Genomic DNA, 15,575 nt, shown 5'->3' on the forward strand with positions numbered 1-15,575 from the left:
ATCTCTCCAGAGAGCCCCGAACCTGGGTAAACTAGCGCGTGCTACTCGCATACCCGCTCCTGGGCCTATCAGCAGCAGTCTTACCCTCACACTAAGCCCTTGTGGCATCTGTCGCCTCACACCCCCCCGTGAGAATACCACGACACCTATCTAGGTGTAGTCTGATAGATTCTTTCTTCTCCTTAATAGCCTTGTGGACATCATCGTTCCATCATCAGGTATCTTTAGCTTCGGTTCTACTTGCCTTGGTCACTCCAAACTCCTATGAAGCCACCTTGCGAATGCAAGTCACCAACTTCATCCAAATATTGTCCCCATCACCTCCTCCCTCCCAAAGGCCCTCCTTAGTGAACCTCTCCTTGAAAGCCTGAGCCGCCTCCCCATTGAACTTCCACCACTTCATTCCAGCGACTTTGGCGTGCTTATCCCACTGGACACGAATTCGAAAGCGAAAGTCAACCACCACAAGCTTATGTTAAGGGACAACACTCTCTCTCCAGGCATCACAGGTATCACCTTAGAATCTAGGCAAGCACACCTGTCTTCTCATATCGAGAGGACGAAACCAATCTGGCTAGAGTGTTGACCACCACTAAAAGTTACTAGATGTGATTCTCTCTTTTAAAGAGGGTATTAGCGTAGGCCAGAGCGAAGCTTAAGACATATTCTCCTTCGTGATTCCTTATGCCATAGCCAAAGTCTCCATGCACTTCAAAACTTGTGTTAGATATACCACGTGGCCATTGAGGTCTCCTTATATGAAGAGCTTCTTGCTAATATGTATACTACTAACCATGTCCTTCATGCCTTCCTAGAACTCTCTCTTGGTGTTCTCATTGTGCCCTACTTGCCAGACATACACGCCGATGACATTGAGAACTAAGTTCCCAACTACCAGCTTGACTAGGATAATCCGGTCCTCACGCCTCTTGACGTCCATCACTCTAGACTTGAGGCTCTTGTTGATCAAGATGGCCACCCAGTTTCTGTTTGCGGTTGCCCCCGTGAGCTTGAAGCCGGTATCCTCCACCTACTTTGTCATATGTCCCCTCCATTTGGTTTCTTAGACCCAAAGGATATCAATATCTCTCCTCGCCATTGTATCAACTAGCTCCCGTAGACCCTAGGTTCCAGCTACCTAAGCGGATCTATAAGGTCTTCATACCAAATATGTAATTTTCTTCTTATTTACATCCCTCATGTAACCTTCCATTAGATTGAGATAATGTCTGTACAAGTCTGATGTATTATGGTGTAATTTTGTTTAGCATTCCGGCGTCAAGTTTAATGGTGTAGAAACCGTACAAACGGATTACAGCAATTCTATTGAGAACAGAAATTTTGTTATCTGCATCAGTTGTGAGCAGTTGCTGTAGTTTGAGATCCCAATCGTCTTTCTGATTATCAGCTTTCGTTTGTTACTGCTTATAATGGCACACTAACCGATTCATTTCATGGGCAGATAGGTTCATTATTCAGTCAACTTCCGTACATAAACTATTTTGCTTATGACATGTGCAAAATAGTTGACGCATCTAATTCAAATAAGTTCGTCAGCAATCAGTGCTCTGGTCAGAGGCAATATATTCAACATAAACTGGTGATGAAATTCCAAAACACGTTAGGATTTGCCCTGAAACTTTATATGCAATATCACAGAGTGTGGCACCATCGTGTTCTATCATCTGTACAAAAACCCTCCAGTCGCATATCATGTCAACCTATCAATGATGCTAGCCGCGCTCCTATCAATGCAACTGGAACTGCGACACGGAAACTGATTCCCGGCAGGCGTGGATAAGCAGGAAGCCGACAGACACCAAATCCCCAATGTCTGAAACAAAGCCTGTATCTCTACCTACTAACAAAATAATTTGTAGTTTCTGCAACGCCTGCAAAAGATGTTGCAAGAGTACTTTGGCCTTTCACCGTCTGATGTTCTTCAGGAAACGCGGAGGCATATTTTTAGGTGAAGCCATTGCCGACACACCCTCAAGTTGTACAATGATCGAAAAAACAAATTCAAAAAAAAAGTACGCATGCAAAAGCCAAAAAACTGGGGAAAGCGCATCTTACCTCGCGATCATTATACTTGACTTTGATGGCCTCTCCTTTCAGGCCCGGATACGTTCCATTCAACTGCAATTTGCGTATCATCAAGATGCAAGACTTGAGATCAGAGACCTTGTATTTCGTGTTCCTTTGCAGCGTCAGGTTCTGCAGAATAAACACAAGCTAATATCAGAAAACTATAAAGCATAATGTAGATTCAACAAAGGAGTAGTCATGTCTTCTTACCCAAGGACGGGCAGTTGGGCTGATTGTGAACCTGGCCAAAAAAAGGCAGGCAGCAGCAACAACTGATGGATTGAACTTTATGCAGTCATAGTCCAGCAAGCTCAATTCTGCAAGGTAGCTGCACAGAAACTCCAGCCTCTTCGCTTTTGCACGCTAAGGTTTGAAGAGGGGACAGACATTATAATAAAGAACATTAAGTGAATAGAATATCAGATGCTGCAACGGATACTTACATCACGTCCGCGGCAAACAGTTATGTATCTCCTACAACAGACATGCATTGAACATCAGGGTTAGGATCTTTTGAGTCCAGTGTGGCAATAATCATAAGACAAGATATATGTTATGCGAATTAAACATGGTAACTTTTGTAGATTGACGTGGTTGTGGGGATGGCTTGGCCATCGAAACTGTGTTCGGCGTACCTCACTAGATGTCGTGGAAAAAAATTATTCTCAGATGCTGCCCATGTGCTTGCTAAACATAGACAGACATGAATTCTCATAAGTTTTTCACTAGCCAGATCTAGGATTTATCTCATTTCAGAGTATTTTATTTGGCAGAACAGACATGTACCGAACATTAGGCTTAGGAATGTATTTGAACACAATATAGCAGTAGTTATAACACTACTTATATTTCTGAACTTTCATGGTAACTGTTTTACTACAGAGGATATTTTATCTTCTGAATGTAAAAGTTTCAGCTAAAGCACATACCGTAGAAAAGTTCTTGCAGTGGGACTCCCCATCTCAAAGTTAAGAGATTTCAGTATGTCAGACTCCATCTTCACCACCTTTGATGCACAAAAACCACAAATGTTTCTCCACCATTCAAGGCCTGGAAATTTACTATGCTACTAAGTTAGCAGAAGCAAGGCTAACCTGCTGCCTGGTGTACGTGTTGGCAGCAACGTTCCTGTATCTTCGAACCTCATGCACAAATATGCCATCTTCATATTTCCTGCAACATTCCATTCATGCTAGTCAGATAGTCACGCTAAGAGATAAACAAAAAAGAGATAACAATGGTTTAGTTCCCTACGCAGCAACAATCAATGCGGTCACACCAAGTAATTGCAGCTTGTCCTGGCTAATGACATTTGCTGTGAGGAAGCGATCGACATATGAAACTGCAAGGTGAAGTGTGTCAGCAGGAAGCCTGAATGTCAAAGCCACGTACACCAGCCAGTCCACTAGGAACGCCCTCATTTTGGGATTGATATCTTCCTGTGTTGTCCGCATGTAGTCATCCCTCGGCCTCCTCGATGCCTAGAAAATGTAGACAACAAAGTCGCCAAAAGAGCCTATTTACATCGACCCAAACAGCAAAAACATATTGCATTATGTGCATAGTAACGATTGTATCTTCAGATAATTAAGATGAAATCAGGATAAAAAGAGAAGCTAACATAGAATATACTTAGTGGTGTCTTGCTGTGCATACTGCCAGCTTCGGCATGTAGTAATCCCATAAATGTGTAACCTGCTTCTGGTTTATTAACAGAGCAGCAAAATTTCATTGCTCGGCAGAGACGGAAACTCACAATTGCCCAATGCCAGTGTACTAATTTCACCATTGCCTTAGCCACAAGTAACTAAACAACTACTCCCTCCGTCCCATAATATAAAAGTTTTTTTCAAGCTATTGTTAGCTTGAAAATGATTTTATATTATGGGACGGAGGATAGATAATATCCCACATTCATAACAAAAAAAATTGAATAATTCACTGCAGTATATGATGTATCCACAACACAATGCAATCCCCCAAAATTCCAGAAACTCATGCGCACAACGTGATCACGCCCCAAAAATTCCTCAATTCTATCCAATGCGACCTCGCCTTGACTACCAGATGCGACTAGTCCGACCACAAAACCATGTAAACCCGACCGCTAGCGAAGCCGACTTGGAGAACGAACTCGTACCTCCACACGCAGGATCAGACGAGAAGGGGAATCGAGAAGCCCCTCACCTCCAGGGACCGCATGTACCGGTCGATGTCCCCGAGGTACGGCGCCATACCCGACCGGAGCCCCGCGGGGTCCGGCTGCTCCGAGTCCGAGTCCAGCAGGCGGGCGAGGTCGGCCGCGGTCTCGTCGTCGATGTCCCCGGGGTACGGCGCGACAGCCGCTGCGGCCGCGGCGGGGTCCGGCTGCTCCGGCTCCGAGTCCGGGTCCGGCGTGCGGGCGGGGCCGGTGACGCTCTCCTCGTCGCTGACCTCCATCCTCTTCCGGTCGCGGGTTCTCCCTGACGGGCGGCCGCGTCGTCTGCTTGGAAGCCCTCGGCGACGGTTGCAGCGGCGCCGAAGCGTTGCTCGAGGTTGAGACGATAGGCGGCTTGGCGGTTCGTGGCTGGCCTTTTAAGGGGCGGGAAGACGCGGGCGGTGCTCTCCATCGCCTCCGGCTCCGCCCTCCTCTGTCGGCGCTGGCCGCGCAGTTTCATTTCGTTTCTTCGTGCTGGGTTTTGGGCTAATTTTTTTTAAATAATACATTTTTTAATTAAATTACAGAAATATTACGCTGAAAAAAGATTTTTTAAAAATAATACACTGTCGGCCCGCTGCAGGCCGACTGAGCCCAGTCAGCCCACAGCAGGCCGACTGGTGGCCCATCAGCTTGCTGCTGGCCGATTGGGCTGTCGGCCACCAGATCAAGCCCAGTCGGCCTGCAGTTGGCCGACAGGGTCCAGTCGGCCTGCATTTGGCCGATAGGCCTGCAGTGGGCCGATTAGGCTCAGTTGGCCTGCTGTGGGCTGACTGGTGCATGCCACCATTTTTTTTCGAATGATCGCTAGTTTTTTTGTAAAACTTTGACGTATTCCGCACAACCCTTTCCCGCCACCCGTTTCCCGCCACCCGTTTCCCGCCACCCATTTCCCGCCACCCATTTCCCGCCACCCGTTTCCCGCCATACCGCGGTCGTTCTTTTCCGCCATTTTATCCTGTCTACCTATAAAACCCCCTTCAGACGGAGGTGGATAAGCATTGCAGTGTAGTGTAGTTGAGATGTCCCATTATCCTTTCGATCGTAGTTTTCACCCTGGGATGAGCAGGACTCTTCTGAGGCTAGCTACCGATTTTAGGATGGATAATAGGATAGTTCCATGGGACGAACTCACCGGTAGTGACACCATAATGAATGAGTTGGCTCACCAATTATGTAGGTCTGGGTGGCCTGAAAGGACCTATGAGGAGGTACGTAAAGAACTTTTTAGGTTGCATGACAGGTGGAAGAAGGTAGTGGTGCCGAAGAGTGAACTTTCAGAAGGATTGCAGCAAATAATCCATGTTTATGGACTGAGGAGAGCGAGGACGAAGATGATATCTTCATGCCGCCGCTTCCGGGTTCTGCATCGTCGAAGGGCAAGAGTTCTTCATCATCGAAGGGCAAGGTTTCTGCATCGTCGAAGGGCAAGAGTTCTTCATCGTCGAAGGGCAAGAGTTCTGCATCGATCGAGGATGACGATGATGACTTCATGTAGTTTTTATGTTGTATGTTGTGAGTTCAGTTACGTGCCATTTAATTTAGATGTAGTTCTATCTAATTGTTTGTAATGTCTCGTTGTATGAATATTATGTTCTATCTAAATATGATCTTGTAGTTCCGATAACAGAGTACTAAAATAGAGTAGGCATATGTCTCGTACATAAGTACATAGTCATTTTTCTCATACATAGAATAGACATAAGTCTCACACAGAAATAGATGGTAATGTCTCTACTGATAGATAGGAGCGTCAATGACGACGTCTGGCCTGGCGGGGAGGCGGATCTCGAATGACAAATTCATCACATATAACTCGGTTTCCTGTAGCAATGCAACTCAACAACTCTTTTCCATTCCCATTCGCTCAGCATTTCTTGAATCTTGCCATCATCAGTTATGTCAATCAATTTTCTTTCCCCAGGGCCATCTGACTGCTTCCTGCTGACGTAGTACACAAAATCGTCTTCCTTTAACCCTTGCTTCAACATGAATTTAGTCTTCAACCAATCAAAAGTGATGTCCACTTCACTAACTTGCACAACACTTGGAGAAAAGCCTTGGACATGAACAATAGGGCTAAGCACCCACTGAGTACCCTTAGCCATCTGCAACACACAAATCACATTGAGTACCTAACCTACCCCTTAATATCCCCACTAACAAATATTAGACATGTCTATATATTACGAAGCTATATATTACAGAATATTAACGGAGCAACTAATACAATTCACCCACGTACAAGTATATTACGAATATTTGCCGTAGCAACTACAAATATTGACAGATTAATATATTTGACTGGACTGCCTATATTACGGACCTTTTTTCTGAACTACTACATATACTGATACTCCTAAATACTTGACATCCACATATAGGACGGATTATTACCGGAGCAACTACACATTTTTACACAACTAATTAGTTGACATCTAAATATATTAACAAATACTACCGGAGCACCTACGAAAAATAAAATGTGGGCTGAAATATACCCTTGAAGCGTGCGTGCGAACGAAGAACGACGAACGGCGGCCACCAAACTGCCGGTGCTCCGGCTCCAACGAAGAACGACGAACAACAGCTTCACCTCCACCACACTGCCCCAACTTCACCACCACCACACTGCAATGCTTATCCAGCTCCGTCTGAAGGGGGTTTTATAGGTAGAGAGGAGAAAATGGCGGGAAAGAACGACTGCGGTATGGCGGGAAAGGGTTGGCGGGAAATGGGAGGAAGGAAACGGGTGGCGGGAAATACGAGGAGGGAAACGGATGGCGGGAAACGGGTGGCGGGAAACGGGTTTCAGCATCGATCGAGGATGACGATGATGACTTCATGTAGTTTTTATGTTGTATGTTGTGAGTTCAGTTACGTACCATTTAATTTAGATGTAGTTCTATCTAATTGTTTGTAATGTCTCGTTGTATGAATATTATGTTCTATCTAAATATGATCTTGTAGTTCCGATAACAGAGTACTAAAATAGAGTAGGCATATGTCTCGTACATAAGTACATAGTCATTTTTCTCATACATAGAATAGACATAAGTCTCACACATAAATAGATGGTAATGTCTCTACTGATAGATAGAAGCGTCAGTGACGACGTCTGGCCTGGCGGGGAGGCGGATCTGGAATCGGGGACCATCCCAACCTGTCGGGTGCCCTAACGTGACAAGGAGGAATCTCAGACTCTCCCTGGTCATGCTGTGTATCCTGTGTCGGGCCTGGTGGAGGAGTCGAAAACATGTTCATCCACTGGGTGTGCTGCGACATCTGAGCCTGTATGTTGTCCTCGGGATGTTGATCACTCCCCCACGTATCATGTGATGCCGACATAGACGCCTGATATCCATAGGCTCCTACGCGATGGAACGTTTCATCATGAAGAATGAGGTCGCGTCAATTAATATTGAAAACAATAAATATGAAGGCACATACCTGCTGGGTGTGACGTCTGCTCAGGCTAAAACACGAAACTGGACGAGGGACCGTGCTGCTGTGGCTGTGGAGATAACACGAAGCTCGACGAGGGACCGTGTTGCTGTGGCTGTGGAGAAAACACGAAGCTCGACGTGGGACCATAGTGCTGCGGGTGCCACGTAGAACTGCCAGGTTGGTCAGGACGGGGTGGCCTGGTTGTCGGCTGATGTGCTAGACGTGGACGTGGTTGATGTCGGTGCATGGAGTGACGCGGCTGCTCCTGCTGGTGCTGAAGAACATCGGTTCTCCGGGTGCACGTGATAGCCTCGTACATAGTCCGTATCTTATTCTGAATTCTTTCCAAGAAGGGTTGTACCACTGGACGATGATGAAGAAGAGGTCCAGACGATAGTGATCGTCCAAAGGTGGTCACGTCGTCGTAGAGTTCGCGTGTCAAGGTAGCCTGCAAATTTCCATGACGATTAATAATGTCTGTCTCTTGCACGTCAAAGTATGTGACAACATTACGTAAAGAAAATATATCTTACCGCGTACTGCCTAGAGCCCGAAGTATCATAGCTCGGGTACATATCCGACGGAGTAGGATCCGGTATCTCCTCTGGGTGGGAGTACTCAACAATGCGTAACCGTGTTCCGGTCATGTAGCGCCGCAAATAGAGATTGAATTCATCGAGATCGAAATTGTGATTCTCGTGCCATAGATTTGTGTTTGCTGTCTCCCATTCTATAACATACGGCTCTAGTCTAACTAGCCAGTCAGCAGTTGTCCTGTTCATGCCCTTCCTTGTCATCCTAAAATTGTGGTCTGTGTTCAACAATTACCTAAAGCTTCGAATGGATCACTATGAAAGATAATGCAACATTGAAAAACTGGTTAATACCTGTGGATGTGTGCTGGCACCGGGTTCTCTATAGGGGGAGGTAGCTCCAACTGCAGAAGACCAAATTGCCTCATAACCCTCTGTTGTGCCATCTCCTCGACGAAGACATCGAAGATGATCTTAGATTTTGTCATCCAGTAATCTCGGTCCCTTGTGCATAGCACAGACATACCAGCAGGGTATCTCGCTTGTATGGCTGCTTCCGTGTAGGGCTGCCAGATGACCCCGGTGTACGCATCGAACTGCTCGTTCAATGCTGTGTATGCCTTCCTGGTCTGATCACTAGCAAAGCGTCTCTGCAGAGAAGACAAGTTAGTAGCCGCTAGCATCGAACTATCTCTTGTGTAGAAAAAGTTGCATTAAACTACAACACGGTGCATACCTCGCGACGAGTCCAACACAGACCGAAAGTAGGCATGTCGATGCCGTCAACATCAAACATGGCGTCTATAGGCTCATGGACACGTACATCTGGTCGCCCTATAGAGAACCTCTCCCACGACCACAGCTGTAGGAATAGAGGGCATCCAAGAAGGGCTGGCTTTCTCGATGTAAGCTGGCAACCGTTGCACATACCTCGGTATGTAGCCGCTAAGACCGCCGAACCCCAACTCCTCTGTCTGATCTGATCCACCGTCTGAGCGCTCGCTATCTCGAGTGTCATAGGGATGTAGAGGGCGCTAATAGTGGTGACATAGTTCTCCGTGAACATCACCTTGCCGAAAAGCCACAGTAAGTAGGCCTCCAGGCTCCGAGTGATCTGTTCCGCAGTCAACGGCGCCCGGAAGTTCTGGATCTGCATTAAGCGAAGAGAAAGTTTTATTAAGCCGCAATTATTTTCTGTAAAACTTTATGCATGATAACTTGAAGATAATAGGTAGGGGAAATTACCCGGAAATTTAGCAACCACTCATACTTAGGTCCGTGATGCTCCCATACCGGATCCGGAGCATCCGGAAAAACACCATGAAAACGTTCTGTAAGAGCTTGCTCCCAACCAGCCGGTGCGTCCAACGGTCCTACGGCATGACCTGCCAACGGTAGTCCGAGCAAAAGTGACACATCCTCCAGAGTAGGAGCCATCTCTCCCCATCTGAAGTGAAACGTGTGGGTCTCTGGCCTCCAACGGTCCACTAAGCAGCTCAGCAAAGACCCATCGGTGGCGAGGCGTTTCTCACCCGGGATAGACTCAACCAGACGCGCGAAAGGTAAAAGGCCGGCCCATTTCAACCTTCATCAGAGAACTTTTCAGTTAGTGTCCCCCATTTCAACCATTAATATGCATGTCAGTGTGCAAATTAATAAAGCACGTACCGCTGAAGCCATCCTGAGTGTATCTTCCAGTTTTCCTTAGGAGTGCGAGTGACCAGAGGCTCAAGCTTGCGCTCATACCATATCGCAGCACGATGACCCCTATCAATGTCCCCATTCAGCAACCACAATCCCGACATTCCTGCACATAGAAAATTCAGAACATAGTGTCACACTTAATAAAAATTCAGAACATAGTGTCACACTTATTACAAATTCAGAACATAGTGCCACACTTAATAAAAATCCAGAACATAGTGCCACACTTAATAAAAATTCAGAACATAGTGCCACACTTAATAAAAATTCAGAACATAGTGCCACACTTAATACAAATTCAGAACATAGTGCCACACTTAATACAAATTCAGAACATAGTGCCACACCACACTTAATACAAATACAGAACAAACTAGTGCTAGCTTAGCTTCTTCCTCTCGCCCTTACTCCTCTACTGTCCCTCACGTGTCTCTGCGTGCACACATTAAGTCTGTCGCGTATCAAATTGTACTTCCATAACTGGTTCTGCTTGTAGAGTTTTTTGAACAGATTCATCAGGTTCTTATTTCTAAACTGCGAGAAGAAATTAGCCCCGAGATGGCGCATGCACCAACGGCTCTGCAAGTCCTGCCATGGAACTTGTTCCTCAGGGCCTGGGTTTGTCAGTGTCCTTATCGCACTGAGTATACCTGCATGCCTGTCATGAAGGATGCACACATTGGGCTTCTCCTTCACAACTGATATTTTCAACTGCCTGAAGAACCATGTCCAACTTTCAATGTTCTCACTCTCCACAAAAGCAAATGCCAGTGGGACGACTTGATTTTGGCCGTCTTGACCTATGGCTGTCAGGATCTGACCCTTGTACTTGCCTGTGAGAAAAGTACCGTCAACACATATCACCGGTCGGCAATGCCTGAAAGCTTCGATGCATACACCGAAAGAGAAGAAGAGACGATGCAACACCCTCACAGTTGGGAACTCTGCCATGAACATGTCTTGGATATCGATATAGGTGCCTGGATTCCGCTGCTGCAGGGTGTGGAGGAGGTGGACAACAGAGTCATATGCATCAAAATAAGAACCAAATCTCCTCTCAAGCGCTGCATGCTTAGCCCTCCAAGCCTTTCCATAAGAAATTCTGTACTTCAACCTGGCGAAGACTTTTGTCTGGACTGCCTTCACTTCCATAGCTTTGCCCTGCACTATCTCATCGTAAAACAATCGAGCAATAAGCGTGGATGAAAGGTTGGCATGATCTTGAGGGATGCAGGGAATAAGACAAGTGTGATTAACTAAGTCACTTATCACCCAACTTGTGCCATACTTAGGGAGAAAGCCGTGCACCCTGGCGGGACAATCTGCGTTCTTGCATACCATTGTCAGGAATTTCTGACTGGACACCTGAGCTGTGAAAACCCTTTGCTTGGACATTGCCCAATTAATTATTGCATCCTTCAGGGCTTGCTTGTTCGGATACATAGCACCCGTCGCAATATTGTTCTGGTGATATTGCCAGGCTGAATCATGTCCATCATTCACGGTCATTGCAGATGATAAGTCATGATTCCACCATGCAGGATTCGGGACCTCCTCTGCATTTTCTTCTTCATCTGACTCGTCAGAATCATCGGCATGACCCCTTTCAACATCGGTGTCTTCTTCTTCCATCTGGTTCTGCATGTGCCCATCTACCTCGTCAGCGTCCACCTCGCCATTGTAATCACCATCGGCATTTCCTCCTTCTACCTGACTACTCTGCCCTGCTTCATAACCATAAGCATTTCCTCCTTCTACCTGACTGCTCTGTCCTTCTCCGTAACCATAAGCATTTCCTCCTTCTACCTGACTGCTCTGTTCTTCGTAGCCACCCTCGCCTTCATGTGCAGTGACCTCCTTCACGACGGGAAGCACTAAAGCAACAGGATTGCATCCCCTTCGTTCACAACCTTGTAACCACCGCATCCAATCGGAGTCTCCCTCTATTGGCCTCAAATAAAAGTAAATTTTTGAACTTGACCGTGTCCACAATGCATGAACACCGACGGTGTGTGTTTCAGTATCAAGACCTAAACTTGCCGCAATCCATTCTTTTAACTGACTAACAGACCATGTTTGTGGTGCGCTCATTGCCACCTTTATGTGAGTAAATCCACTCAGATCTGCTCCCAACTCATTTGTTTGGACAGTACCAGGACCATAGTAAAATCTCAACTTCACTACATCGGACATCTCGACTCACCTATTTTTTTCCACAACGAAATACAAGTATTAGACATGTCTATATATTACCAGGACCATAGTAAATTTCACAATCAATATAATTTAATCTATGTGGACGATTATGATGAGTTGCTTGACTCTTGTTTTAATAATAATATAATAAATAGGCCCATGTTTACTAATAATAAATAGGCCTCAAATAATAATAATAATATAACCGACAAATATGATAATTCAGTTTATTTGAATTATATGGCCCATGTTGATGTATTTTTTATTTTAATCTATTTTAAGAATAATTTAGAAAAAGGCATGCGTCTTTTTTCTACGATCATGTAAAATTCTTCCTTGCAAAGAAGTTTTTATCCGAAGTTTTTTGGTTAGTAGGCCCACGTTGAGGCATTAGCGGGGTGCTATTGCTTGTTATGGGTTAAACTACAGCGTGGCAGTTAAAAAAAACAGTGTGGCATTGAGACGTACTTTAGTTAATGGACTTTAGAAAATATGCAGAATAAAGGTTAGCGTGTAATTCGCTTCAAATTGGCATCGGATACGGACTGAAACGTTTTTTAACATGTAGTTGTACTTTTCCCATTTTTTGTTTGCTTGTTTAATTTCCATCACACTGACATGCTATGCACATGCCGAACCGAACTCTTTAAAAAAAACTTGTCTCTTCTTTCGAACTTTTTATTCATGTTTCCAACTTCTTATCACGCACCTGTGTACGTGTCAAGTATTAAGCAACAACTTATTATCCCCATTAACAACTAATACAATTCACACACCTACAACTATATTACGAATATTAGCCGTAGCAACTACAAATATTTACGTATACTACCGGGGCAAATAACAATAATCGCACACAAAATTTATTTCACATCAAAACATATTAACAAATACTACCGGAGCACCTACGAAAAATAAAATGTCAAAAGAAATATACCCTTGAAGCGTGCGTGCGAACGAAGAACGACGAACGACGAACGACGAACGACGAACGAAAAACTGCCGGTGCTCCGGCTCCAACGAAGAACGACGAACAACAGCTTCACCTCCACCACACTGCCCCAACTTCACCACCACCACACTGCCCCAACTTCACCTCCACCACCTCCACCAAAATGCTCACCACGACCACCACGAGCTACCCCATCAGTAGATCGAGACCTCTTTTGGCTGCCCTAAATGAGTTGAACCCATTCACGGTGCCAAAATCGCGAAAATCTTGCTCATTTAGGTGTATAAATGGGTGCCATTTTTCTGTAGAAAGAGGAGAAGGGAAGAACAGAAGAAGAAACGAGCAACGTGAGAAGAAGAAGGGAGGAAGGAGAGGATAAGGCACGGGCCGGCCAGCGCGTCAGGTGGCAGCACCCTGTCGGCCAGCAGCTGGCCGATCGGCGGGCGGTAGGCCGACAGGAGCGCATCACGCCGACACTCCCCCTCGCGACGTGGCCCGACCAACCAGAGGCCGCCGCGTGCCAGCCGGGCCTGCAGTCGGCCTGCTGCTAGCCGATCGGCCTGCTGTGGGCCGATTAGGCCCAGTCGGCCTGCAGTGGGCCGACAGTGTATTATTTTTGAAAATAATACTTTCGGCGTATTATTTCTGTAATTTAATAAAAATGTATTATTTAAAAAAAGGGTTTTGGAGGGGGAGAGGGAGAGAGGAAAGCTGCGGCTTGGGAAGCATTTTTTACGCCGCTTGGCTTTTGCTTTGGCCAAGATGCCTAACACGCAAATAAATCTCAACCGTTGAGAGTCAAGCTGGCAATCCAGAAATAAGATATGAAAGTTCCTACAAGATCACACGCTTCCTCCAATTCCACCACCCGATCTTCATTAAATTCAGTGTCACGACGCCATTTCAGTTTTGTTGAAGCTTGGGTGCCATCTCATTTCAGGTGCTGCCAAGGGAGGATGCAGAGACATTGAGCCTATGCAAGAGGATGATGGAGCAAGGGGCCTCTCCTTGTCGTCTTCAATCCGGTGGAAGGGTTAGTACTGTCTGCACAATTCGCTGCTCATTTCTGATCTTGTTCTTAAGAATCATTCAGGCACTTATTATTGTGTGGAATTTCTTGGACAGATTCATGGTCGAGGCAGACAGGCACATCAAGGATCTGACCATCATCACCGAGTACGTCAGCGAGGTTGACTACCTTCGAAACTGTGAGCACGACAACGGCGACAGCATGATGACTCTGCTCTCAGCCGAGCTGCCATCCAAGAGCCTCGTCATCTGCCCCGACAAGCGGAGCAACATTGCACGGTTCATCAACGGGATAAACAACCACACGCCGTAAGCATTCTCTTCCTCTGATCACCGTGCATTTTATGCATTGATCGGAACCATGTCTGAAAAATTTGCGTGATGATGACCAGTGCAGGGAAGGCAGGAAGAAGTAGAACCTCAAGTGCGTGCGGTTCGCAATCGACGGTGAATCCATTGTCTCTTGGGGGCCAACAGGGACATCTCCTAGGGGGAGAGGTTGTACTACGACTACAACGGTGACGAGCACGAGTACCCGACTCACCATTTTGTATGACACATGAGCTGATGTTTAGTCCTTATTTTCATTTATCTGTGCTGATCCATTCCCTCAAAAGTCAACATGTAGAGTCATCTAATTAGTTGATATGTCTAGAATTTTCACCTGGAAAAAGGAAAAAGGGGAATTGTAAACATTGTATATCCAATGGAATGGAATGCAACGACAAATGGGTTGTTCTGTTCATGCTTGTTTCTGCTGTAATTGCACTTTGTCAATGTTTTTGTTCGTTTAACCATTTTGAAAGAATGGGTTGTTCTGTTCATGCCTCTCTATATTCATGTGCTAAAATCACTTGTACATATACCACTTTAGCTCCATCATCTTTCAAAATGGTTAATCGTATCTGGTTGCCTGCCGTTTTGTGGGCAAGGCGCAGCAAGCCGTGCCACCGTGCTAGAATGCCAATGATTAAAGCTGGGTGCTTTGAACGTGTCTGAGAGGACCAAAACAAAAGGTAACCCACTGACATTACATAATAAGTAATATGTAGCAGTATTTAGAGCATAACGAAATGTAGTTGTGATAATATCTTATTATTAGTATTCATCGGACTCCAAGATCATCCTCTCCTAATATGCTGATTGGCTTATGTGCCACCTTTTTTTATTGAGTACACGCGGAATGGGAGATATATAGGGGAAGAACAAAGGATGTCGTGTACTCTCGATCTGATGCCACCAAAATTGAGCTGGTTTGTACTCTCTCCCTCCATCCCATGTATGTAGTTGTTGTTTTCCTCTCTGATTGTTTTGTGCTAGGTCTCCCTCTTCTCTGAATACTTACATTGCCTATGCTTAATCCGCTGATGTGTGGTGTGTTGTTTGTAGTTCCTTCCTGGGCTCCTAACTAATCTGCATTGATATTATT

The 15,575-nt window shown here is 45.6% G+C and overlaps 1 protein-coding gene and 1 pseudogene across 1 annotated transcript; one reads left to right on the plus strand and one right to left on the minus strand.

Moving 5' to 3' along the window:
- Nucleotides 1-1,604: 1,604 nt before the first annotated feature.
- LOC109772187 (putative cyclin-A3-1) lies at nt 1,605-4,764 on the minus strand. The gene is made up of 7 exons (XM_073496869.1): nt 4,276-4,764; nt 3,343-3,569; nt 3,183-3,261; nt 3,018-3,094; nt 2,532-2,562; nt 2,299-2,451; nt 1,605-2,217 (listed from the first exon to the last, which is right to left on the minus strand). The coding sequence occupies exons 1-7, from the start codon at nt 4,525-4,527 to the stop codon at nt 2,023-2,025; spliced, it is 1,014 nt and encodes a 337-aa protein (XP_073352970.1). The 5' UTR covers nt 4,528-4,764; the 3' UTR covers nt 1,605-2,022.
- A 4,074-nt stretch (nt 4,765-8,838) lies between these two features.
- LOC109772177 (histone-lysine N-methyltransferase ATXR6-like) lies at nt 8,839-14,702 on the plus strand (annotated as a pseudogene).
- Nucleotides 14,703-15,575: the final 873 nt, after the last annotated feature.

This window comes from Aegilops tauschii, chromosome 4 (assembly GCF_002575655.3).
Source record: "Aegilops tauschii subsp. strangulata cultivar AL8/78 chromosome 4, Aet v6.0, whole genome shotgun sequence".
In the NCBI taxonomy this organism is placed as follows: Eukaryota; Viridiplantae; Streptophyta; class Magnoliopsida; order Poales; family Poaceae; genus Aegilops; species Aegilops tauschii.

Coding starts and splice junctions, on each gene's coding strand:
- LOC109772187 (XM_073496869.1), bottom strand. CDS start 4,527: ATGGAGGTCAGCGACGAGGAGAGCGTCACCGGCCCCGCCCGCACGCCG. Junction 3,262..3,342: donor ACCGCATTGATTGTTGCTGC/GTAGGGAACTAA, acceptor GGAATGTTGCAG/GAAATATGAAGATGGCATAT. Junction 3,095..3,182: donor ACACGTACACCAGGCAGCAG/GTTAGCCTTGCT, acceptor TGTGCATCAAAG/GTGGTGAAGATGGAGTCTGA.